Raw genomic sequence first — 27125 nt, forward strand, 5'->3', positions numbered from 1 at the left:
TGGAGAAGAGATTAGGGATGAGAAGCTGACCTGAAATTATTGGAACAACTAATAAAACTAATAACAGAGAATTTGTCACATTGTGTTGTTTGTGACGAACCCCAAGATGCAGAGATGGCAGGCTTTGTCCAGGAAAACATGATTTAATGTTCATAAAATAAAGGTAAAAACACAAACCAGGAACTAGGAATAGTCAAAACTGAAAACAGGAACCAGCTAATGGCTAACAAGAAAACACGAAACAAAAGAGCTAGGAGAAAGCAAACTACAAATAGCTAACAGGAATAGCTTACCGCTACGACGACAGGTACAAGGACAAGTAGTAGCACGACAGGTAGTAGCTGTAACGATATCGACACGACACGACAGGTAGAAATGACATCAACAAGTATTAGCGACAATAATCCAGCACTGACTGGAGAGGAAGGCAGGTTCAAATAGCAGCTGGCTGATTGACACCAGGTGTGGCCAGGTGCCTATCAGCCACAGCTGAGGGGACAAAGCACTCAGGGAGATAATCAGGAAACCGGAGACGATGGTGGCGCCCTCTGCTGGCCCACCGGAGACGATGGTGCCGCCCTCTGCTGGCCCGCCGGAGACGATGGTGCCGCCCTCTGCTGGCCCACCGGAGACGATGGTGGCGCCCTCTGCTGGCCCGCCAGAGACGATGGTGGCGCCTTCTGCTGGCCCGCCGGAGACGATGGTGGCGCCTTCTGCTGGCCCGCCGGAGACGATGGTGGCGCCCTCTGCTGGCCCACCGGAGATGATGGTGCCGCCCTCTGCTGGCCCGCCGGAGACGATGGTGCCGCCCTCTGCTGGCCCACCGGAGACGATGGTGCCGCCCTCTGCTGGCCCACCGGAGACGATGGTGCCGCCCTCTGCTGGCCCACCGGAGACGATGGTGGCGCCCTCTGCTGGCCCACCAGAGACGATGGTGGCGCCTTCTGCTGGCCCGCCGGAGACGATGGTGGCGCCCTCTGCTGGCCCACCAGAGACGATGGTGGCGCCTTCTGCTGGCCCGCCGGAGACGATGGTGCCGCCCTCTGCTGACCCACCGTAGACGATGGTGCCGCCCTCTGCTGGCCCACCGGAGACGATGGCGCCGCCCTCTGCTGGCCCACCGGAGACGATGGCGCCGCCCTCTGCTGGCCCACCGGAGACGATGGTGGCGCCCTCTGCTGGCCCGCCGGAGACGATGGTGCCGCCCTCTGCTGGCCCGCCGGAGACGATGGTGCCGCCCTCTGCTGGCCCACCGGAGACGATGGTGGCGCCCTCTGCTGGCCCGCCAGAGACGATGGTGGCGCCTTCTGCTGGCCCGCCGGAGACGATGGTGCCGCCCTCTGCTGGACCACCGTGGACGATGGTGCCGCCCTCTGCTGGCCCACCGGAGACGATGGCGCTGCCCTCTGCTGGCCCACCGGAGACGATGGCGCCGCCCTCTGCTGGCCCACCGGAGACGATGGCGCCGCCCTCTGCTGGCCCACCGGAGACGATGGCGGCGCCCTCTGCTGGCCCACCGGAGACGATGGCGCCGCCCTCTGCTGGCCCACCGGAGACGAATTATGTTTTTTTAATATAGTTTTACTGCTGAGTACACTACTACCACAGAGAGTTCCTGTTTTGTGCACCCTTGAGTTTGTTTTAGCTACCATGGTTGCTTATTATTTTCACCTGTCTCTGATTGGTGTTCAGGACGCTCCTCTGTTTCCCGAGCACTAATCAGAGGCATTATTTAAGCCTGCCTTTGCCGGTCAATCGGCCTGGCTTCTTTGTTTGCTACATGCAACCCGTTACGTGAGTATTGCTTGTCTCTAGTCTATGCCAAGTGGTAGCCTTAGCTCCGAGTGCGATCGGCACGTTGTTCCGTCGGCTTGTTTTCTGTTTTTTGTACTTCTTTGACTTTCGAGAATAAATCATGTTCCTACCTGCACGTCCTGTCCGGAGTAGTTCGTCTGCATCCCGGGGGAACGGACCCTGCAGTAAGCTGCGACCCCCCCACACGTAACAGTATGCTTAAATTTAAAGTTAGTACAAATACCAGGTGAGGGGAGCAGTGAGCAGCAGCGCTGGCTGCGCCCGGGAATCATTTTTGGTGATTTAACCCCCAATTCCAACCCTTGATGCTGAGTGTCAAACAGGGAGGAAATGGGTCCCATTTTTATAGTCTTTGGTATGACTCGGCCGGGGTTTGAACTCACGACCTACCGATTTCAGGGCGGACACTCTAACCACTAGGCCACTGAGTAGGGAATTACTCTATGTAATAGTATGATTTCACTAGTAAACATCTCATGGTGATCTCCTTTGGCAATTGGCGCCACTTAACCCCCTTTTGGGGGGTGTTACATTTATCTTTGTAACGTTGTGCAAGTGTTTGTGGCGTTTCAGCATCTTTTGACACGGACTTATCCCGGATTTTTGACTTTTACATTATCATTCCATTCACTTTCACTGAAATGTTTACAAACGCTTCCCTCCTCGATCACTGCACATCTGGTTACTAAACACTTTATATGTTTCCATCCACCGGCTTCAACCAGGCATTAAATTGATCGTTCATTAGACACAAATCATTGAACTTTTACTTACCCATCTTATGCAAGTCATTCGGCTTTGCTGTGGGCTTTCGTGTAGTTTTCCCCGCTGCTATGCTGACTAAGCTGTCAACACACAGCTGCGCGCGCACAGCAACGGCTGGTGGCGTTCGATAAATTCTGACCGGGCAGCACAGTTGGTTCCGCTGTGTAGTTACCTTATAGCGTCCTCAAAAATCGAAACATTTAAAAGCGAGACTGAAGTGGATGCATGTTTTAAATAAAAGTAAAGTCAATAGATTTTTAAGACCTCTCAAAATCGTATTTAAGAACTTTTATGAGATTTTATGAGAATTTTAGACATTTTAAAGCCTTAAATCTAAATGATTGGATTCAAGACTTTTTTTTTTAGACTTTTTAAGACCCCACGGATCGGGGCACGCTTTGCCCCTCCTTTCTGCTATATACTGACATTATTTTTCACAAATATATGCGTGGAATGAAAGTTGGTTCAGTTGTTTTGTTTACATATTAATATTTATTGTGAAAAGTCTCTTTGCCGTGAGGGTTCTCCTGAGTCCGAAAGATCCTCCGTGAGCCCGGTAGACAGTTTGAATACAGTCTTTTATTGAAACACAACAGTCTGGAATTGCTTTTCAGCAGTCTCTTTTAGGCAGCTCCCAACTCCAACCCCGTGTCTCGTGCCGGCTGCTGCTAATGATGGCGACAGGTGATTAGATAACAAGGCTCACCTGGGCCATCCACTCACCTGCCGCTGTCTTCGAGGCCGGTCCTTGCACACCCCGTTCCGCGGCAGGCCCGCAGGCCACGCCCCCCCTCCACAGTTATATTTTTCTTATTGTACATTTTGACTTTTTTTGTTATTTTGCAATAGCGACAGCAATTGTGTGTAGCAGAACGCAACAAGGGAATTATACTATTTATACCCCTTTACATGTTGTGCTTGGATGTATGAAAAACCTTTTTGCTGAATGCAATATTTTTCCTGCGTTCTCATAATCAACTCGGCAAATTCACAAAATGATTCCATGTCCATGACGTTTCAGGTAAAAGTACCGGTATCAGCGATACTAACCCTGTATTTACTCTGTATCAGATCGATTCCAAAATTCCCAGTATCGCCCTGTTACACCTTCCCTGCTTGTCGGCTCCCAGACCGTGGTCGAGGAGCGCAGGGGAGACGTCCCTTCCAGGGCCCATGTATTGTCCCTCCACTTTACCCCACAGTTCCGCCCCTTGGGTCGTAATGAAGTGGTCGTTGATTCGCTACAACTCGGTGTCATAATAATTGTATCTAAGTTATAACAAAACTTTGTGTTTCAATGAGTTCCCGGCGAGCAGACGAAAGCTGTCTTTGATCTTACCAATCAAAAGGCTTGTACAACTCCACGGTGTTGGATGGGAAGCGACATGAAAGTGTGGGTTTCTTTGATGTATTGTAATCCACAGGAAGATTTTGTTTTGACCCGAGATCTACAAAGAGGAGAGGAAGCAGGACCTGACTCTCCCCTCCAGGCTCTTATTCTTTGAACTGTTTTGTGACCAAAGACAGTGGCTGTTTACGACCCCCTTCCTTTAGAAACAGCTGATGCCATGTAATCAGGGAAAGTCCAAATAAAAGAGGAGGCGTACAATCTTTCGTCAGCGCGTGGTGTTTCTCCTCAATTGAGCTGAATTGAATTCTGTCTCTGTTTAATTCCTTGCTTCTTTTTCTGTTTAATAGATGTCATCAGTGTTTGAACCTGACACTCTGTCACTTTATTTAATGTTTTCCACAAAGACACCCTCTCTCTCCACTTGCCCACTCAAGTACTCACGTCACTCAACCCACACACTGCCATTTTTAAAGGAGCACACACACGCTACTTTCACAACACCCCGCCTTTAGGAGGAAAAACATCTCAGAGACACCAGTCTTTCTTTATTTCCTATCGTAGTTACGGTGAATCCAAGGATCTCTATGCTTGTTTTTTTAGGGTTTTTTTGTGTGCTTGAAAAGGACTTCCTGTATTGACGAAATGAACATCCTGGTTCTGGTGGGGTTTTGTCATCTGCTGACACACACAGTGAAAGGTAAACACAAATGTGCGCACACACTGTACAACCTTTGTTTATTCTTTTAGTCGTGCCAGCTGTCTGCGGAATCTTTCACGGTGTACTTCTTTTGGATAGTACAAGTATACATCTTTTTTGCCCTATAAGAGCGGACAAACGTGGCAACTTTTACTGTTTTTTTTTTTTTTCTTGTAATTTGGAGAAACGTGTACAGAGAATACTTGGTAATAGTAGTGAACAAAAGGTTTCTTTATGATTGGGCTTGTGAGCTATTTGTAAAATTGAGCTACATTACCAACTGAACAGAAGTCTCTTTCAGAAAGGCATATGCGTGTTGTACTTAATAAAATTGGCATCGTATTTGGAATTGAAACACATCCTAAATACACACCAAAATATATTTAGATACTTTTCAAAAATAAATGGGGCCATAAAACATGTCATTATTGGCTTTTATTTTAACAGAAAATCTTATGATACATTAAACATACGTGATGTACAGTGTACTGTAAATGGCAGTGTATCAGCTATGCTGTCGTATTGAATATTTCTACTTAACCTCAAATTAAATGTGTATGTAAATAAAGCTATCTTGTGATGTTTGCACATCAAATGAGGAAGCGCCTGTGTATTCTGCTTAACTTGTTCCTGTTTTTCGACTGATTCAGTGGATTAAAAATTAACTAACTTGTCCTTGCATCTGTGTGAAACATTATAATACAAAAATAAAAATACAAATGTAAAGACAAAAACGGCTCGCGACTGAGTCCCATTGTTTTATTCATACTTAGGATTTTTTTTTAACGTACTTTTTATCTCCCACCGGGCGCTGTAGGTCGCGATCCGTCAGCGTTCCTGTTCTGTCACTCCGTACAATGTATGTCTGCTCTTAAATATGACATTTCGTTGAACTTGTGCAATGACAATAAAGATCCTTCCTTCTTTTCTTTAAAACTATGGGCCCTCAACATTCATGTTACGTGCTCTGAAACCTATGTGTGATGGTTGTTGAACTAACAGCACACAACTATAATATGTAACACCTATTCTGCGAGATAGAATCGTAATAACATATGCAATAACATGTTGTGTCATTTCTCATTCTATTATTTTGTCAAAATTATTAAGGACAAGTGGTTGAAAATGGATTATTAATCTACTTGTTCATTTACTGATAATATCTGCTCATTTTCTGTCTTAACATGTTCTATCTACACTTCTGTTAAAATGTAAGAATCACTTATTCTTCTGTTGTTTGATACTTTACATTAGTTTTGGCTGATACCACAAATTTAGGTATCGGTACTTTTTAGAGGCGGTATAGTTTCGAATCTGATTCGTTAGTATCGTCCCGTATAACCGCAAAACCCTACTTTCTATTCTGTAAAAACTACACTCTGTGTAATGTGTGTGACATCATTATTCTTGCTCATCAGACTATAAATACATACTGTACTCTTACTCAAAATGTATGTATTTACACTGCAAACAAAATAAATTATATATATTTCATTGCTGTTGAATAAAGTAATGATGGAATGTGACTATTAAATGTTTGTGCTAGGGTTGTACCAGTATTAGTATAGTACTGCGATACCAATGAATCATATTCGGTACTATACCGCCTCTGAAAAGTACCGGTCCACTGGTTTACGAGCAGAGGAGCATGTTCGGCAGCGCACAATCACAGAGTACTTACAAGCAGACACAGTGTGTAGACAGAAAAGGGAGAACGGACGCTTTTTGGCTTAAAAACAAACGATAAAGGTGAAGTTATAACACTGAAAGACCCTCAAGAAGAGGTGCTTCAAGTCAAGCCCCAGTCGGCAGTGTTTTAGCTACTTCTAAATCACTAATCCTCGCCTCCATGGCGACAAATAAAGTATCATCCCTGCAGGACGAGGAATAGCTAAACATGCTTCACTTCACACCGTAGCTCACCGGCGTTAAAATGTAAACAAACACCATTGGTGGATCTACACCTGACATCCACTGTAATGATACCAAGTACGAGAGCGTATCTAGTCGATACTACTATGATTACGTCGGTATTTGTTGTTTTCTTTCGTTTAAAAAAAATTCATATTATGTTTATAAACTCAGGAAATATGTCCCTGCACACATGGGGACTTTGAATATGATCAATGTATGATCCTTGGTATCGGCTTGATACCCAAATTTGTGGTATCATCCAAAACTAATGTAAAGCATCCAAACAACAGAAGAATAAATAAATCATAAATGATAAATGGGTTGTACTTGTATAGCGCTTTTCTACCTTCAAGGTACTCAAAGCGCTTTGACACTACTTCCACATTTACCCATTCACACACACATTCACACACTGATGGAGGGAGCTGCCATGCAAGGCGCTAACCAGCACCCATCAGGAGCAAGGGTGAAGTGTCTTGCTCAGGACACAACGGATATGACGAGGTTGGTACTAGGTGGGGATTGAACCAGGGACCCTCGGGTCGCGCACGGCCACTCTGCCACTGCGCCACGCCGTCCCTAAGTGATAAGTGATTATTACATTTTAATAGAAGTGTAGATAGAACATGTTAAAAGAGAAAGTAAGCAGATATTAACAGTAAATGAACAAGTAGATGAATAAATAATTTCCTACCACTTGTCCTTAATAATTTTGACAAAATAATACAATAGAAAATGACACAATATGTTACTGCATATGTCAGCAGACTAATTAGGAGCCTTTGTTTGTTTACGTACTACTAAAAGATGTCATGTCTTTGTGATCATGTTTTGTTTTAGTCATGTCCTGTTTGGTTTTTGGACACTTTTAGTTCCTGTTTTTTCACTCCCTTGTTTTGTATCCATGACGACCATTAGTTTCACCTGTCATGTGTTAATCATGTCTGTATTATTTAAGCTTGCAGTTGCCAGGCAGTCGGCCTGGCGACATTACTTCTGTTACCTCTACTGCTCATGCCTGTTCATAGATTTATGCTCCCGCTCATGCCACAGTAAGTGTTCTTTATTTAATGTCCATAGTTTTGCCCAAGTGCTAGTTTTTTGTTTTCTAAGTCAAGTTTGTGTCTCCGCCTTGTGCGCGCCTTTTGTTCACTCTTGTTTTTAAGTAAGAATTAAATCATGTATCTACCTTCATCCGATGTCCAGTCCAGTTGTTTTGCATCTCGGGAAAGCAATCCGCGCAGTAATTTGCGCCGCCAAAGTCCCCGTCGTGACAAAAGACGAGTTGTCTAGTATGTTCACTACTTCAGTGTTTTTCAACCTTTTTTGAGCCAAGGCACATTTTTTGCGTTGAAAGAATGCGGAGGCACACCACCAGCAGTAAAAAGTCGTTGTCGCAATTGTTGGATATGACTTTAAAGCATAACCAAGCATGCATCACTATAGCTCTTGTCTCAAAGTAGGTGTACTGTCACCACCTGTCACATCACACGCTGACTTATTTGGACTTTTTTGCTGTTTTCCTGTGTGTAATGTTTTAGTTCTTGTCTTGCGCTCCTATTTTGGTGGCTTTTTCTCTTATTTTGGTATTTTCCTGTAGCAGTTTCATGTAGGGATGTCCAATAATGGCTTTTTGCCAATATCCGATATTCCGATATTTTCCAACTCTTAATTACCGATACCGATATCAACCGATACCGATATCAACCGATACTGATATATACAGTCATGGAATTAACACATTATCCATCCATCCATCTTCTTCCGCTTAACCGAGGTAGGGTCGCAGGGGCAGCAGCCTAAGCAGGGAAGCCCAGACTTCCCTCTCCCCAGCCACTTCGTCCAGCTCTTCCTGTGGGACCCCGAGGCGTTCCCAGGCCAACCGGGAGACATAGTCTTCCCAACGTGTCCTGGGTCTTCCCCGTGGCCTCCTACCGGTCGGACGTGCCCTAAACACCTCCCTAGGGAGGCGTTCGGGTGGCATCCTGACCAGATGCCCGAACCACCTCATCTGGCTCCTCTCGATGTGGGGGAGCAGCGGCTTTACTTTGAGCTCCTCCCGGATGGCAGAGCTTCTCACCCTATCTCTAAGGGAGAACCCCGCCACCCGGCGGAGGAAACTCATTTCGGCCGCTTGTACCCGTGATCTTGTCCTTTCGGTCATAACCCAAAGCTCATGACCATAGGTGAGGATGGGAACGTAGATCGACCGGTAAATTGAGAGCTTTGCCTTCCGGCTCAGCTCCTTCTTCAACACAACGGACCGATACAGCGTCCGCATTACTGAAGACGCCGCACCGATCCGCCTGTCGATCTCACGATTCACTCTTCCCTCACTCGTGAACAAGACTCCGAGATACTTGAACTCCTCCACTTGGGGCAAGATCTCCTCCCCAACCCGGAGATGGCACTCCACCCTTTTCCGGGCGAGAACCATGGACTCGGATTTGGAGGTGCTGATTCTCATCCCAGTCGCTTCACACTCAGCTGCGAACCGATCCAGTGAGAGCTGAAGGTCCTGGCCAGATGAAGCCATCAGGACCACATCATCTGCAAAAAGCAGAGACCTAATCCTGCAGCCACCAAACCAGATCCCCTCAACGCCTTGACTGCGCCTAGAAATTCTGTCCATAAAAGTTATGAACAGAATCGGTGACAAAGGGCAGCCTTGGCGGAGTCCAACCCTCACTGGAAACGTGTCCGACTTACTACCGGCAATGCGGACCAAGCTCTGGCACTGATCATACAGGGAGCGGACTGCCACAATCAGACAGTCCGATACCCCATACTCTCTGAGCACTCCCCACAGGACTTCCCGAGGGACACGGTCGAATGCCTTCTCCAAGTCCACAAAACACATGTAGACTGGTTGGGCAAACTCCCATGCACCCTCAAGGACCCTGCCGAGAGTATAGAGCTGGTCCACAGTTCCACGACCCGGACGAAAACCACACTGTTCCTCCTGAATCCGAGGTTCGACTATCCGGCGTAGCCTCCTCTCCAGTACACCTGAATAGACCTTACCGGGAAGGCTGAGGAGTGTGATCCCACGATAGTTAGAACACACCCTCCGGTTCCCCTTCTTAAAGAGAGGAACCACCACCCGGTCTGCCAATCCAGTGGTACCGCCCCCGATGTCCACACGATGCTGCAGAGTCTTGTCAACCAAGACAGCCCCACAGCATCCAGAGCCTTAAGGAACTCCGGGCGGATCTCATCTACCCCCGGGGCCTTGCCACCGAGGAGCTTTTTAACTACCTCAGCAACCTCAGCCCCAGAAATAGGAGAGCCCACCACAGACTCCCCAGGCACTGCTTCCTCATAGGAAGACATGTTGGTGGGATTGAGAAGGTCTTCGAAGTATTCCCTCCACCGATCCACAACATCCGCAGTCGAGGTCAGCAGAACACCATCCCCGCCATACACGGTGTTGATAGTGCACTGCTTCCCCTTTCTGAGGTGGCGGATGGTGGTCCAGAATTGCTTCGAAGCCGTCCGGAAGTCGTTTTCCATGGCCTCACCGAACGCCTCCCATGTCCGAGTTTTTGCCTCTGCGACCGCTGAAGCCACACACCGCTTGGCCTGTCGTTACCTGTCCGCTGCCTCAGGAGTCCTATGAGCCAAAAGAACCCGATAGGACTCCTTCTTCAGCTTGACGGCATCCCTCACCGCCGGTGTCCACCAACGGGTTCTAGGATTACCGCCACGACAAGCATTAACACATTATTATGCCTAATTTGGACAACCAGGTATGGTGAAGATAAGGTCATTTAAAAAAATAAAAATTAATAAAATAAGATAAATAAATTAAAAACATTTTCTTGAATAAAAAAGAAAGTAAAACAATATAAAAACAGTTACATAGAAACTAGTAATTAATGAAAATGAGTAAAATTAACTGTTAAAGGTTAGTACTATTAGTGGACCAGAAGCACGCACAATCATGTGTGCTTACGGACTGTATCCCTTGCAGACTGTATTGATATATATTGATATATAATGTAGGAACCAGAATATTAATAACAGAAAGAAACAACCCTTTTGTGTGAATGAGTGTAAATGGGGGAGGGAGGTTTTTTGGGTTGGTGTACTAATTGTAAGTGTATCTTGTGTTTTTTATGTTGATTTAATAAAAAATAAATAAAATAAAAACGATACCGATAAAAAAAACAACTGATACCAATAATTTCCGATATTACATGTTAAGGCATTTAACGGCCGATAATATCGGACATCTCTTGTTTCATGTCTTCCTTTGAGCGATATTTCCCGCATCTACTTTGTTTTAACAATCAAAAATTTGTCAGTTGTTTTTATCCTTCTTTGGGGGGACATTGTTGATTGTCATGTTCGGATGTACATTGTGGACACCGTCTTTGCTCCACAGTAAGTCTTTGCTGTCGTCCAGCATTCTGTTTTTGTTTACTTTGAAGCCAGTTCAGTTTTAGTTTCGTTCTGCATAGCCTTCCCTAAGCCTTTTCTTAGGGGCACTTACCTTTTGTTTAAGCATTAGACACCTTTTTACCTGCACCCTGCCTCCTGCTGTTTCCCACATCTACAAAGCAATGAGCTACCGGCTGCCACCTACTGATAAGGAAGAGTATTACACGGTTACTCTGCCGAGCTCTAGACAGCACCGACACTCAACAACAACACATCATTTGCAGACTATAATTACTAGTTTGCAAAAAATATTTTTAACCCAAATAGGTGAATTTAGGGAATCTCCCACGGCACACCAGAATGTATCTCACGGCACACTAGTGTGCCGCGGCACAGTGGTTGAAAAACACTGCACTACTTTATTTGAGGACAAACTTGAACACATGTTTAATGTACCCTAAGATTTTTTGTTAAAATAAAGCCAATAATGGGTTTTTTTGTGGTGCCCCTTATTTGGAAAAGTATCGAAAAGTATCGAAAAGTATCGAAAAGTATCAAAATAATTTTAGTACCGGTACCCGTACCAAAACATTGGTATCGGGACAACACTAGTTTGTGCATACTAGACCCGGCTGCAGGCTTCATTTTTTTTCCTGAAGCTGCACTGCTTGTACTTTGACTGTCCACAACTGATTACTTATTGTAACGATATGTGTTTTAAATTATTTAAGCCTTTTGGTGTCCAAAGAATGAAAGAATGGAAAGATGGCAATTTCTATGATATTAATGAGATTGTAAAGGACTGTTATTGATTCGATGTTGATTTGCTAAAACCTCTTTCTTGTTTAAAACCTACATTATATGTAACTACTACACTACCCTTAGGAGATGCACAGATGAGTGTCAATATCAGAATATTATTTTGAATCACTAAGATGTCGTTTGGGCTAGATTTCAGCTTCTTACATTTTGTTATCATATATGTGATCTCTTGGGGTCATCTAATAATTTGTGTCAATATCAAAGTATATTGAATCACTTTTTGGCACTCAAGAAAACATTGATTAATCAATCATCATCAATCAAAGTGTATTTATATAGCCCTTAATCGCAAGTGTCTCAAAGGGCTGCACAAGCTACAGATCCCGCATCAGGGCAAGAGAAAACTCAACCCAATGGGATACAATGAGAAACCTAAATGATCAGGTAATTGTGTTATCGTCTTAGTCAACGTGTCTTTGTTTTGATTAAATATCATCCTATTTATTCCTGCTCTGATGTAAATAAATAAATAAACCAAAAAAAAAGTTTCCAGCCCAGGGCTGGCACGGGACTGGTGCACGCTGGCACAGTTACACACAAATGGCCGTGAGAAAGGAGGTGATCGCGCTGCAAAAACAGACAATACACGTCTGTACAGTGTGAGAAATTTACTTGCATTTGCGACTAAAAATAGGTTGTGCGCCAAGACATTTTTTTTAAACGGACATTAACCCTTTCATTCCCATTTTGCTCCTAAAAAAAAATCCATAAAAAGTGGATAAAATAGAGCAGGGGTGTCAAACTCATTTTAGATCGGGAGCCACATGGAGAAACATCTACTCCCAAGTAGGCCAGACAGCACGATAACTTAAAAATAAAGACAACTTCAGATTGTTTTCTTTGTTTAAAAATAAAACAAGCACATTCTGAAAATTTACACATCAGAATGTTGTTGTTGTTTTTTTAGAGTTACATATTGCGGTTAATTGTATTCTATCTTTATTTGTAGCTATTTATACTTTTATGAATAAATTATGTGATGATGTTCGTCAGTCAACTCATTGGTGTTCATTTTCAATATCAAGATAAAAAAATAATAACAAAATCAAATTACGGGTTGCCCTGCGAGGAGGTGGCGACTTGTCCAGGGTGTACCCCGCGACCCCGAAAAGGGACAAGCGGTAGAAAATGGATGGATGGAAATTACAGGATGTTATTTATGTAGTTTGCTAATTTTTCTCGACTGGTGCACTAACATCATGTGGTTTATTCTGGCATCAACTTGCCAGAAGTCAAATGTGCGCTGCTATGGAAACAGAAATCAATGCGCGGAAGAAATCCAGGAAATGATTATGTGGAAGCTCTCTTCCAGTGGGTCCTCCTGACCACCAAGCATTTCCAGGCGAGCCCGTTTCATTGTTATAAGACAGTGTTTATGCTTCCAACAAGTCTCTTGCTGCTTACACAGAGCGAAAGGTGATTAGATAACAAGGCCCAGGTGGGCCATCGACGCACCTGTCGCTGACTTCGAGGCCGGTCCTGGCACACCCCGCCTCGCTGCAGGCCCACAGGCCACGCCCCCCTCCACAGATTACAATTCTCTAAATACTGATATTGATCATACTATATATTGTTATGAATGTCTCTGTTACTATACTCATACTTGCCAACCTTGAGACCTCCGATTTCGGGAGGTGGGGGGGGGGGGGGGCGTGGTTGGGGGCGTGGTTAAGAGGGGAGGAGTATATTTACAGCTAGAATTCACCAAGTATATATAAGAAATACTTGACTTTCAGTGAATTCTAGCTATATATATATATATATATATATATATATATATATATATATATATATATATATATATATATATATATATATATATATATATTTTATTATATATACGTGTATATATATATAAATAAGAGAAATACTTGAATTTCAGTGTTCATTTATTTACTCATATACACACACATAACACTCATCTACTCATTGTTGAGTTAAGGGTTGAATTGTCCATCCTTGTTCTATTCTCTGTCACTATTTTTCTAACCATGCTGAACACCCTCTCTGATGATGCATTCTGCTTCGTCTCCTTGTTGCGTGCGCAGTTGTGCACTGCACTCTCTAAAAGCCATAGATGTTATTGTCACATATGCATGTACAGTAGATGGCAGTATTGTCCTGTTTAAGAGTGTCACAACATTGCTGTTTACGGCAGACAAACTGCTTTACGGTAGACGAAAACGTGACTGCTGCTGTTGTGTGTTGTTGCCGAGCTGGGAGGACGTTAATGAAACTGCCTAACAATAAACCCACATAAGAAACCAAGAACTCGCCCTCGATCATTCTACAGTTATAATGTGATTGGGCAGGCACGCTGTTTATATTGTGGGAAAGCGGACGTGAAAACAGGCTGTCGACACGTCACTCAGGTCCGCATGGAGCTGGAGGGGGCGTGGCCTCCAGCTCCGCCTGAATTTCGAGAGAAAATTTGTCCCGGGAGGTTTTCGGGAGAGGCGCTGAATTTTGGGAGGGTTGGCAAGTATGACTATACTATATACAGACTTGCAGTGTGTATATAAAACATTGCTGGAGGGTTTTAAAATTGTTTTAGAGGGCTTTGAAGACTACTACAGTGACTCCCATAAGCCGCATCTTTTAAGCATTCTTTTATCTTTATATTCTTTAAAAAAAAAAAAAAAAAAAAGACGTGTGTGTTCTTGTCTCTCTTAATGATTGTGAATGATAGGCAACATTCCAAAAAAAAAAAGTGCAGGTTCCCTTTAATGTTTCTGTAAAATATCCTAACTTGTTTCTTTCTGGTGTGTTTTTTTAAGGGGATAGTGTGAGGACCATATTCGTGAAGCAGGGAACGGATGTGCTCTTCGAAGTGAACGAGGCAGTTGAATTTACAGCGATACGGAACGAATTTAGATGGCAGTTCAATTCTAGTTACACCATATTGACATTTGAAAAAGGAGGAAACAAAATATATCCCGCCTACAAGACAAAAATTAATGTTCGAGGGAATTTTTCGTTCCTATTAAAAAATGTTCAACTGAATGACAGTGGACGTTACACTGCACAGCTGGAAGGTGATGCAGTTAAGACAGAGTACCGCGTTCAAGTGCAAGGTTTGTAACTTTGAAAAAAATAGTAATGTCGATGCAAAATGTTCTCCGCCACTCAAACCCCAAAACACCTGATTGACAGCTCCAGTGTCGTCTGTCCAGCTCATGGTGACGTCGATGTCCGCCATTAACGACCTGTGTAACATCAGTGTGAAGTGCACAGAAGGCCACGAGTCCATTGAAAGCACTTTCGATTGCGAGGGTGACAACTGCATCACGCACAACACGACCTCCGCTGTGAAACTCCAGGTCTTCTTCTCCAATGTCTCCATCGTCTGCAATAACAGCAACGACGTGAGCTGGGCCACGACAGCAGTGGAGGTTCCTGACGTGTGCACTCAAAGTAGAGGTGAGTCTAATAAAGCACAACACATTTTTCTATCCCCGAATTCCACACAAAAAGACATTTAGTAGGCTTTGGGATATACTTCTAGAACAGTCTTCTTTTGATTAGACCAATATGTACATTCCCACAAAGTAGGGGTGCTATTTAGGCATTAATTATGATTATAAGCTGTCAGGTTCAAACACTGATGACATCTATTAAACAAGACAAGAAGCAAGGAATTAAACAGAGACATAATTAAATTTAGCCCAAACATACATACATGCACAAATACAGTACATATTTACATACTTAAAGTTCGTACACCCACACGCACATTCAATATACAAACATACACATACACATACTGTACATATACACTCACTGTACAAACACATATACAACTCTGTACATATACATTCACTGTACGAACACATATACACATTCTGTACATATACATTCATTGTACAAACACATATACACATTCTGTACATATACATACTTACACTCATGCACATAATCACGTTTCATCAAACATATATTAACATTGTTGCCCTCGGGTAAACTGGGTGTAACACATGGCACACTGACAAAGCTTAACCTATTGTTACTATAACAATCTACAAGGTTAATGTAGGTTGCTTCTCTTTCTCCCCCTCCATTTTTCTGCATTCTTTCGTATCTCAAGTTATCATTACATATATGTATTGTTGCATTTGAACAACTGTATTGTTGATAATAAAGGTAAAGTATTGGTAGTGTTCTTTATCAATAGCGCTATTTCTATTGGTATTTGTATTGATCCATTGGTAGTGTAATAATGCTCATTGTCATTTCTGTATTATTTTTTATTTTTCGCTAACTGCTTATTTGCTATTACTTTTACCATCATATTTGTACATGTCATATTTGCTGATGTTGCTCTATTGTTGTTGTTGTTGTTGTTGTTTGCTGTTGTTGTTTTTGTCTCTGTCTAATCCCCCTCTTGTCCCCACAATTTCCCCCTCTGTCTTCTTTTTTTTCTCTTTCTATCCCCTCCTGCTCCGGCCCGGCTGCACTAAATGATAATATAAATACATTTAATAAAGTCAAATACAAATAAGGCAACAAGAGAAGTATCCTACACTTCTCTTTTGTAAAGTAAATCTGAACAGCCGACATGGGCATCTACATCAACTATATGATTTGCCTGAGAAGCTGGACAGGACACAAGAAAAATAAATAAAAATAAATAAATAAATAAATAAATTTAGCTCAATTGAAGAGAAACGTCTGGACTGTACTCTCTGCACAGTTCCACCACGCTCTGACGAAAGATTGTACGCCTCCTCTTTTATTTGGACTTTCCCTGATTACATGGCAACAGCTGTGTCGTAAACAGCCATCGCCTTTGTTACAAAACAGTTCAAAGAAAAGGTCCCTGGAGCTTGGGCCGGTCCTGCTTCCTCTCCACGTTGTAGATCACGGGTCAAGACAAAATATTTCTGTGGATTACAATACATCAAAGAAACAGAACACCTTCATGTTGCTTCCCATCCTACACAGTGGAGTTTTACAAGCCTTCTTCTTGGTAGGATCAAAGACAGCTTTTGTCTTCTCGCCGGGAATTCATGGCAACACAAAGTTTTGTGATAACTTAGATACAATTATTCTAACATATGCATTTTAGGTCGATTTAGTACTTTATGCCACAGGTGTTAAACTCCTTTTCATTTTATTTAGCCCTGGAAATAATATGTATCAATAAAGTACTTTAACTTTTCTTACTAAATGTATTCCTTCTCTCTACAAGGTTTCTAATTGTCATCCCATTGGGTCGAGTTTTTCCTTGTCCTGATGTGGGATCTGAGTCGAGGATGTCATTGTGGCTTATGCAGCCATTTGAGACACTCATGATTTAGGGCTATACAAGTAAACATTGATTGATTGATTGCTTTTGGGAGAAAAAAAAATACTCCATATAATTGCAAATTATGTTAACTTGAATATTGTCTAATTATGCAAAAAATGTATTATCAAACATTCAAACCATTTTTTTTAAAAATAGAAATACATACTAATAACAATGATTTCCAAGCATCAAATTGTGCAATGTAAAAGTAGCAATAGATTTCATGGTCAAATTGTGAAATTGACTGTGGTTTTTACATCATTTTTCTCTAAATGAAAAAAAACTGTACTTTTTTTTACTGTAATAAACTGTGGTGCCGTTTTGGCATTTACAGTAATACACCGAAACATCTACAGTTGTTGATTTGCGGTAAAAAACAAACAAACAAACTGGCAGCTCAGGTGCCAACATTTTACTGTAAAATTGCATTTTTTTTAATTTACAGTAAAAAAAACTATTTTTTTTACAGTAAAATTCTGGCAACTGAGATGCCTTTTTTTTAATTTAACCATAAAAACAGCAGTACTATTTTTCCATTTACAGTAATATACACTACATTTTGAAGGGGAAATTATTGCAACTTACCATATTTTTTTTTACATTTTAGTTGAAAAAAAATCTACTAATAAAATGCATCAAATAATTGTGTAATAATAGTATTCACTGTTAGAAGCGGCTCTCTGGGGCCAAACATAACTGTGATGTGGCCCTCAGTGAAAACGACTTTGACACTGCTGCTTTATACATACTGTTACAACTTTTCACAAGCGCTCATAAAAAGATATGGCCCGCCACTTCATTTTATTTAGCCCTGGAAAGCCTGGAAATAATATGTATCAATAAAGTACTGTAACTTTTCTGACTAAATGTATTCTTTCTTTCTATTTTGGGAGAAAAAAAAATGTACTCCATATAATTGCAAATTATGTTAACTTAAATATTGTCGAATTATGCAAAAAATGTATTATTTAACATTCAAAGCATTTTTTTAAATATAAATAAATACTAATAATAATGATTTCCAAGCATCAAATTGTGCAATGTAAAAGTAGCAATAGATTTCATGGTCAAATTGTGAAATTGACTGTGGTTTTTACATCATTTTTCTCTAAATGACAAAAACTGTACTTTTTTTTACTGTTGTAAACTGTGGTGCCGTTTTAGCATTTACAGTAATACACCGAAAAATCTACAGTTGTTGATTTGAGGTAAAAAAAAACAAAAAAAAACTGGCAGCTCAGGTGCCAGCATTTGTAAAATTAAAAATTTTTTTAATTTACAGTAAAAAAAAAAAATTTTTACAGTAAAATTCTGGCAACTGAGATGCCTTTTTTTTTTAACCATAGAAACAGCAGTACTGTTTTTCCATTTACAGTAATATACGCTACATTTTGAAGGGGAAATTATTGCAACTTACCATATTTTTTTTTACATTTTAGTTGAAAAAAAATCTACTAATAAAATGCATCAAATAATTGTGTAATAATAGTATTCACTGTTAGAAGCGGCCCTCTGGGGCCAAACATAACTGTGATGTGGCCCTCAGTGAAAACGACTTTGACACTGCTGCTTTATACATACTGTTACAACTTTTCACAAGCGCTCATAAAAAGATGTGGCCCGCCACTTCATTTTATTTAGCCCTGGAAAGCCTGGAAATAATATGTATCAATAAAGTACTGTAACTTTTCTGACTAAATGTATTCTTTCTTTCTATTTTGGGAGAAAAAAAAATGTACTCCATATAATTGCAAATTATGTTAACTTAAATATTGTCGAATTATGCAAAAAATGTATTATTTAACATTCAAAGCATTTTTTTAAATATAAATAAATACTAATAATAATGATTTCCAAGCATCAAATTGTGCAATGTAAAAGTAGCAATAGATTTCATGGTCAAATTGTGAAATTGACTGTGGTTTTTACATCATTTTTCTCTAAATGACAAAAACTGTACTTTTTTTTACTGTTGTAAACTGTGGTGCCGTTTTAGCATTTACAGTAATACACCGAAAAATCTACAGTTGTTGATTTGAGGTAAAAAAACAAACAAAAAAAACTGGCAGCTCAGGTGCCAGCATTTGTAAAATTACATTTTTTTTTAATTTACAGTAAAAAAAAAAAATTTTTACAGTAAAATTCTGGCAACTGAGATGCCTTTTTTTTTTTAACCATAGAAACAGCAGTACTGTTTTTCCATTTACAGTAATATACGCTACATTTTGAAGGGGAAATTATTGCAACTTACCATATTTTTTTTTTACATTTTAGTTGTAAAAAAAATCTAATAATAAAATGTATCAAAAAATTGTGTAATAATAGTATTCACTGTTAGAAGCGAACCTCTGGGGCCAAACATAACTGTGATGTGGCCCTCAGTAAAAACGACTTTGACACTGCTGCCTTATACATACTGTTACAACTTTTCACAAGCGCTCATAAAAAGATGTGGCCCGCCACTTCATTTTATTTAGCCCTGGAAAGCCTGGAAATAATATGTATCAATAAAGTACTGTAACTTTTTTGACTAAATGTATTCTTTCTTTCTATTTTGGGAGAAAAAAAAATGTACTCCATATAATTGCAAATTATGTTAACTTAAATATTGTCTAATTATGCAAAAAGTATAATATCAAACATTCAAACCATTTTTTTAAAATAGATTATATACTAATAATAATGATTTCCAAGCATCAAATTGTGCAATGTAAAAGTAGCAATAGATTTCATGGTCAAATTGTGAAATTGACTGTGGTTTTTACATCATTTTTCTCTAAATGACAAAAACTGTACTTTTTTTTACTGTAATAAACTGTGGTGCCGTTTTGGCATTTACAGTATTACACCAAAAAATCTACAGTTGTTGATTTGCTGTAAAAAAAAACAAAAAACAAACTGGCAGCTCAGGTGCCAACATTTTACTGTAAAATTGCATTTTTTTTAATTTACAGTAAAAAAAACTATTTTTTTTACAGTAAAATTCTGGCAACTGAGATTCCTTTTTTTTAATTTAACCATAAAAACAGCAGTACTATTTTTCCATTTACAGTACCGGTAATATACACTACATTTTGAAGGGGAAATTATTGCAACTTACCATATTTTTTTTTACATTTTAGTTGAAAAAAAATCTACTAATAAAATGCATCAAATAATTGTGTAATAATAGTATTCACTGTTAGAAGCGGCCCTCTGGGGCCAAACATAACTGTGATGTGGCCCTCAGTGAAAACGACTTTGACACTGCTGCTTTATACATACTGTTACAACTTTTCACAAGCGCTCATAAAAAGATGTGGCCCGCCACTTCATTTTATTTAGCCCTGGAAAGCCTGGAAATAATATGTATCAATAAAGTACTGTAACTTTTCTGACTAAATGTATTATTTCTTTCTATTTTGGGAGAAAAAAAAATGTACTCCATATAATTGCAAATTATGTTAACTTAAATATTGTCGAAATATGCAAAAAATTTATTATTTAACATTCAAAGCATTTTTTTTTATATAAATAAATACTAATAATAATGATTTCCAAGCATCAAATTGTGCAATGTAAAAGTAGCAATAGATTTCATGGTCAAATTGTGAAATTGACTGTGGTTTTTACATCATTTTTCTCTAAATGACAAAAACTGTACTTTTTTTTACTGTCGTAAACTGTGGTGCCGTTTTAGCATTTACAGTAATACACCGAAACATCTACAGTTGTTGATTTGCGGTAAAAAAAAACAAAAAAAAACTGGCAGCTCAGGTGCCAGCATTTGTAAAATTAAATTTTTTTTTAATTTACAGTAAAAAAAAAAATTTTTACAGTAAAATTCTGGCAACTGAGATGCCTTTTTTTTTTTTAACCATAGAAACAGCAGTACTGTTTTTCCATTTACAGTAATATACGCTACATTTTAAAGGGGAAATTATTGCAACTTACCATATTTTTTTTTTACATTTTAGTTGTAAAAAAAATCTAATAATAAAATGTATCAAAAAATTGTGTAATAATAGTATTCACTGTAAGAAGCGAACCTCTGGGGCCAAACATAACTGTGATGTGGCCCTCAGTAAAAATGACTTTGACACTGCTGCTTTATACATACTGTTACAACTTTTCACAAGCGCTCATAAAAAGATGTGGCCCGCCACTTCATTTTATTTAGCCCTGGAAAGCCTGGAAATAATATGTATCAATAAAGTACTGTAACTTTTTTGACTAAATGTATTCTTTCTTTCTATTTTGGGAGAAAAAAAAATGTACTCCATATAATTGCAAATTATGTTAACTTAAATATTGTCTAATTATGCAAAAAGTATAATATCAAACATTCAAACCATTTTTAAAAAAATAGATTATATACTAATAATAATGATTTCCAAGCATCAAATTGTGCAATGTAAAAGTAGCAATAGATTTCATGGTCAAATTGTGAAATTGACTGTGGTTTTTACATCATTTTTCTCTAAATGACAAAAACTGTACTTTTTTTTACTGTAATAAACTGTGGTGCCGTTTTGGCATTTACAGTATTACACCAAAAAATCTACAGTTGTTGATTTGCGGTAAAAAAAACAAAAAACAAACTGGCAGCTCAGGTGCCAACATTTTACTGTAAAATTGCATTTTTTTTAAAATATACATTAAAAAACCATTTTTTTTACAGTAAAATTCTGGCAACTGAGATGCCTTTTTTTAATTTAACCATAAAAACAGCAGTACTATTTTTCCATTTACAGTACCGGTAATATACACTACATTTTGAAGGGGAAATTATTGCAACTTACCATATTTTTTTTTTACATTTTAGTTGAAAAAAAATCTACTAATAAAATGCATCAAATAATTGTGTAATAATAGTATTCACTGTTAGAAGCGGCCCTATGGGGCCAAACATAACTGTGATGTGGCCCTCAGTGAAAACGACTTTGACACTGCTGCTTTATACATACTGTTACAACTTTTCACAAGCGCTCATAAAAAGATGTGGCCCGCCACTTCATTTTATTTAGCCCTGGAAAGCCTGGAAATAATATGTATCAATAAAGTACTGTAACTTTTCTGACTAAATGTATTCTTTCTTTCTATTTTGGGAGAAAAAAAAATGTACTCCATATAATTGCAAATTATGTTAACTTAAATATTGTCGAAATATGCAAAAAATTTATTATTTAACATTCAAAGCATTTTTTTTTATATAAATAAATACTAATAATAATGATTTCCAAGCATCAAATTGTGCAATGTAAAAGTAGCAATAGATTTCATGATCAAATTGTGAAATTGACTGTGGTTTTTACATCATTTTTCTCTAAATGACAAAAACTGTACTTTTTTTTACTGTCGTAAACTGTGGTGCCGTTTTAGCATTTACAGTAATACACCGAAACATCTACAGTTGTTGATTTGCGGTAAAAAAAACAAACAAAAAAAAAACTGGCAGCTCAGGTGCCAGCATTTGTAAAATTAAATTTTTTTTTAATTTACAGTAAAAAAAAAAATTTTTACAGTAAAATTCTGGCAACTGAGATGCCTTTTTTTTTTTTAACCATAGAAACAGCAGTACTGTTTTTCCATTTACAGTAATATACGCTACATTTTAAAGGGGAAATTATTGCAACTTACCATATTTTTTTTTTACATTTTAGTTGTAAAAAAAATCTAATAATAAAATGTATCAAAAAATTGTGTAATAATAGTATTCACTGTAAGAAGCGAACCTCTGGGGCCAAACATAACTGTGATGTGGCCCTCAGTAAAAATGACTTTGACACTGCTGCTTTATACATACTGTGACAACTTTTCACAAGCGCTCATAAAAAGATGTGGCCCGCCACTTCATTTTATTTAGCCCTGGAAAGCCTGGAAATAATATGTATCAATAAAGTCCTGTAACTTTTCTGACTAAATGTATTCTTTCTTTCTATTTTGGGAGAAAAAAAAAATGTTCTCCATATAATTGCAAATTATGTTAACTTAAATATTGTCTAATTATGCAAAAAGTATATTATCAAACATTCAAACCATTTTTTTTAAATAGATTATATACTAATAATAATGATTTCCAAGCATCAAATTGTGCAATGTAAAAGTAGCAATAGATTTCATGGTCAAATTGTGAAATTGACTGTGGTTTTTACATCATTTTTCTCTAAATGACAAAAACTGTACTTGTTTTTACTGTAATAAACTGTGGTGCCGTTTTGGCATTTACAGTATTACACCAAAAAATCTACAGTTGTTGATTTGCGGTAAATAAAACAAAAAAAACTGGCAGCTCAGGTGCCAACATTTTACTGTAAAATTAAATGTTGTTTAATTTACGGTAAAAAAACCATTTTTTTTACAGTAAAATTCTGGCAACTGAGATACCTTTTTTTTTTTAACCATAGAAACAGCAGTACTGTTTTTCCATTTACAGTAATATACGCTACATTTTGAAGGGGAAATTATTGCAATTTGTCTTTTTTGTTTTTTTACATTTTAGTTGAAAAAAAAATCTACTAATAAAATGCATCAAAAAATTGTGTAATAATAGTATTCACTGTTAGAAGCGGCCCTCTGGGGCCAAACATAACTGTGATGTGGCCCTCAGTGAAAACGACTTTGACACCTCTGCCCTAGAGGAAACTGGATAATACTTGGCACACTGACAAAGCTTAACCTGACAAGTTGCTCAGGATGGGTGTCAGTTCATCCATTGTCTCCTGGATCACTGATTAAGTGACTGATTGGCCCCAGTTTGTGCGACTGGGGGGCTCCCTGTGGTCAGTGGTGTAGGTGGTGTACTGTTTCCTTTCCTGTTCACCCTGCACACCTCAGACTTCCAGTATAGTTCGAGGTCCTGCCACCTGCAGATATACTCTGATGACTCTGCTGTGGTCGGGTGTATCGGAGAAAGACAGGAATTGGAGTACAGGACACTGATCGCTGACTTTGTGGAGTGGTCTCTGGCGAACCATCTGGTCCTTAACGTGGACAAGACCAAGGAGCTGGTCATCGACTTCAAGAAGAAAATGACCCCTGTGGAGCCCATCAACATCCAGGGCCGGGAGGTGGCAGTAGTGGGGCAGTACAAGTACCTGGGAGTCCACTTGAACAGCACAATGGACTGGAAGGAACACAGCAAAGAAGGGCATGAGCAGACTGTTTTTCCTGAGGAAGCTTAGAGGCCTACGGAAACCCACTACTACCGACCACGCAGTCTGATAGTTTATATATCAATGATGAAATCTTAACATTGCAACACATGCCAATATGGCCGGGTTAGCTTACTAAAGTGCAATTTTAAATTTTGCACGAAATATCCTGCTGAAAATGTCTCGGTATGATGACGTCAGCGCGTGACGTCACGGATTGTGGAGGACATTTTGGGACAGCATGGTGGCCAGCTATTAAGTCGTCTGTTTGCATCGCAAAATTCCACAGGATTCTGGACATCTGTGTTGGGGAAACTTTTGCAATTTGTTCAATGAACAATGGAGACAGCAAAGAAGAAAGCTGTAGGTGGGAAGCGGTGTATTGCGGCCGACTGCAGCAACAACACAAACACAGCCGGTGTTTCATTGTTTACATTCCCGGAAGATGACAGTCAAGCTTTACCATTGGCCTGTGGAGAACTGGGACAACAGAGACTCTTACCAGGAGGACTTTGAGTTGGATAGCAGACGCGGTACCGTGAGTACGCATGCAGCTGCGGCTTCCAAACATTGCCCGTACGTGCGTCCCGCTATGTGCATGTCACGTACGTAACTTTGGGGACTTTGGGGAAATATGCTGCATGAACTTTGGGGAGGTACTTTGGGCTGTGGGATTGAGAGTGTTGTGCAGGTGTTTGAGTTGTATTGGCGGGTTATATGGACGGGAGGGGGGAAGTGTTTGTTATGCGGGATTAATTTGTGGCATATTAAATATAAGCCTGGTTGTGTTGTGGCTAATAGAGTATTTATATGTCTTGTGTTTATTTACTGTTTTAGTCATTCCCAGCTGAATATCAGGTCCCACCCGCCTCTCACAGCATCTTCCCTATCTGAATCGCTCCCAACTGCCCTCTAGTCCTTCACTCTCACTTTCTTCATCCACGAATCTTTCATCCTCGCTCAAATTAATGGGGAAATCGTCGCTTTCTCGGTCCGAATCGCTCTCGCTGCTGGTGGCCATGATTGTAAACAATGTGCAGATGTGAGGAGCTCCACAACCTGTGACGTCACGTATATCGTCTGCTACTTCCGGTACAGGCAAGGCTTTTTTATCAGCGATCAAAAGTTGCGAACTTTATCGTCGATGTTCTCTACTAAATCCTTTCAGCAAAAATATGGCAATATCGCGAAATGATCAAGTATGACACATAGAATGGACCTGCTATCCCCGTTTAAATAAGGAAATCGCATTTCAGTAGGCCTTTAAGTCCTTTAATGTGTGCAGCAAGCTGTTGGAGATCTTTTTTCAGTCTGTTGTGGCCAGTGCCCTGTACTTTGCAGTGCTTTGTTGGGGGAGCAGCACCAGCAAAAGGGATTTAAACCGGATTGACAAACTGATACGGAAAGCCGGCCAAACTATTGGCACGCAGTTGGAGGCGTTTGTGTCAGTGAGGGACAGGTGACACTGGACAAACTGCTCGCCATCATGGACATGAAGCCTCGGCACATTTTCTCCCATCACTATCAGAGAGTGAGGTCGACTTGACTTTGACGCTGTAACTGTGGAACTTGGAGCCATGCTATTTTGACATAAATTACTTGAAAAAACTTCCACAGACAGCTTGACTTAACAGACAACTGTCCATCGAGTGAGTCATTTGAATATCAATAAAGATATTGTTGAGCTAGCTGTGTACAAACAAAACATCAAGTGTCGGCTAATACTTTACAGATACTGTAATATGATTGTTCATGTTTTTCAGTCAGTACAGATTGGTGTCCTATCGCATTGTAATGTGCATTACAAACTCAAGCGCGATTCAGCTGGTGACGTAAAAGCCAGCTTATCTCTTGCCGTAGCTAGGTCACGACTAATACTGCAGCACGCCGACGTGTTAGTACGCTATAAAAAAAGGTAATCGGTATTCGCTCTTACAATAATGGTTATTATACAAGTTATGGAACGTAAATTAAGTACTGTTGGCGGTTTTTGAATGCATTTTTAAAGTGATTCAGAGTTAGAGTAGATTGCTCCCATTAGCTGCAATGTTAGCCACTCAGAACGAGCCGATTTGTACATGTTTGAATGCAAAAAAAAAAAAAAAAAAAACTTTTGTCTTCTTGTCTCTCATAAGGATTGTGATTGATAAGCAAAATTCCCCCCAAAAAGTGCAGTACCCCTTAAGGGGCCTCAGTCCAAATTATACAACCAAAGATCACTGTCAAAGCCTTTTACTGACATGTTGATAAGTTCTGTTATGTTGTACGACCTTAAACCAAAAATGTCTAATTGTTTATTTTCTAAGCCACAGCACCTTACAAAAGCCTATACTGGATCTGGATACTTGTCGGTGTTATTGGTGGACTAGGACTTGGCTGTGCTCTTTACAAGTTTATTACTTCAAGAAGTAAGTATACCTCATGTTAACTAACCCTCATCCTCCTCAAAGAAATACTGACTGCTGTACCCTAATGTAAAGCCGGCTAGACATTTTATCATTCTGTCATCTCAGGCTTGTAATAAACTTTTGTCCCTGGTCGCAAAAAAATTGACCATAGGACCATGTCATGTCTGTGTAATCATGTTTTGTTTTAGTCATGTTTTGTTTAGTTATTGGACTCTTTAGTTTCTGGCTTTTCACTCCCTTGTCTTGTTTCCATGATTACCCATTAGTTTCACCTGTTCCACGTTTGGACTCATTGTGCACTCTTGTTTGTCACCATAGCAACCCATTAGTTTTCACCTGTCACGTCATGCACCTGTTGCACGTTTTGAGTCACGCACCTGTTTTCGTTAATCATGTCTGTAGTATTTAAGTTCATTGTTTTCAGTTTGTCTTGCTGGTGACATAATGTCATGACTTGGTCCTGGGTGTTTGCTTTTCCGGGATGCAACGGAAAGTTGGCTCGGGCGAGACGGGAATGTAAATACATGATTTATTTAAACACTATATCAAA

At 39.9% G+C, this 27125-nt stretch overlaps 1 protein-coding gene across 5 annotated transcripts in view; it reads left to right on the forward strand.

Annotated features, from left to right (window-relative positions):
- Positions 1-1613: 1613 nt before the first annotated feature.
- Positions 1614-27125, forward strand: part of LOC133618556 (uncharacterized) — a 29882-nt gene continuing 4370 nt past the window's right edge. The window contains exons 1-4 of one of the 5 annotated variants that reach the window (XM_061979030.2): positions 1614-4628; positions 14525-14821; positions 14901-15167; positions 26474-26575. In XM_061979030.2, the coding sequence (XP_061835014.1) occupies positions 4574-4628; positions 14525-14821; positions 14901-15167; positions 26474-26575 (721 nt within the window). In that variant the 5' untranslated portion in view covers positions 1614-4573. Of the gene's footprint in view, positions 4629-7373; positions 7595-14524; positions 14822-14900; positions 15168-24456; positions 24818-26473; positions 26576-27125 lie in introns of those variants that run through there. The other 4 variants (XM_061979031.1, XM_061979027.2, XM_061979028.2 and 1 more) reach the window with 4 other exon arrangements.

The sequence above is a fragment of the Nerophis lumbriciformis genome, linkage group LG19, assembly GCF_033978685.3.
Source record: "Nerophis lumbriciformis linkage group LG19, RoL_Nlum_v2.1, whole genome shotgun sequence".
In the NCBI taxonomy this organism is placed as follows: domain Eukaryota; kingdom Metazoa; phylum Chordata; class Actinopteri; order Syngnathiformes; family Syngnathidae; genus Nerophis; species Nerophis lumbriciformis.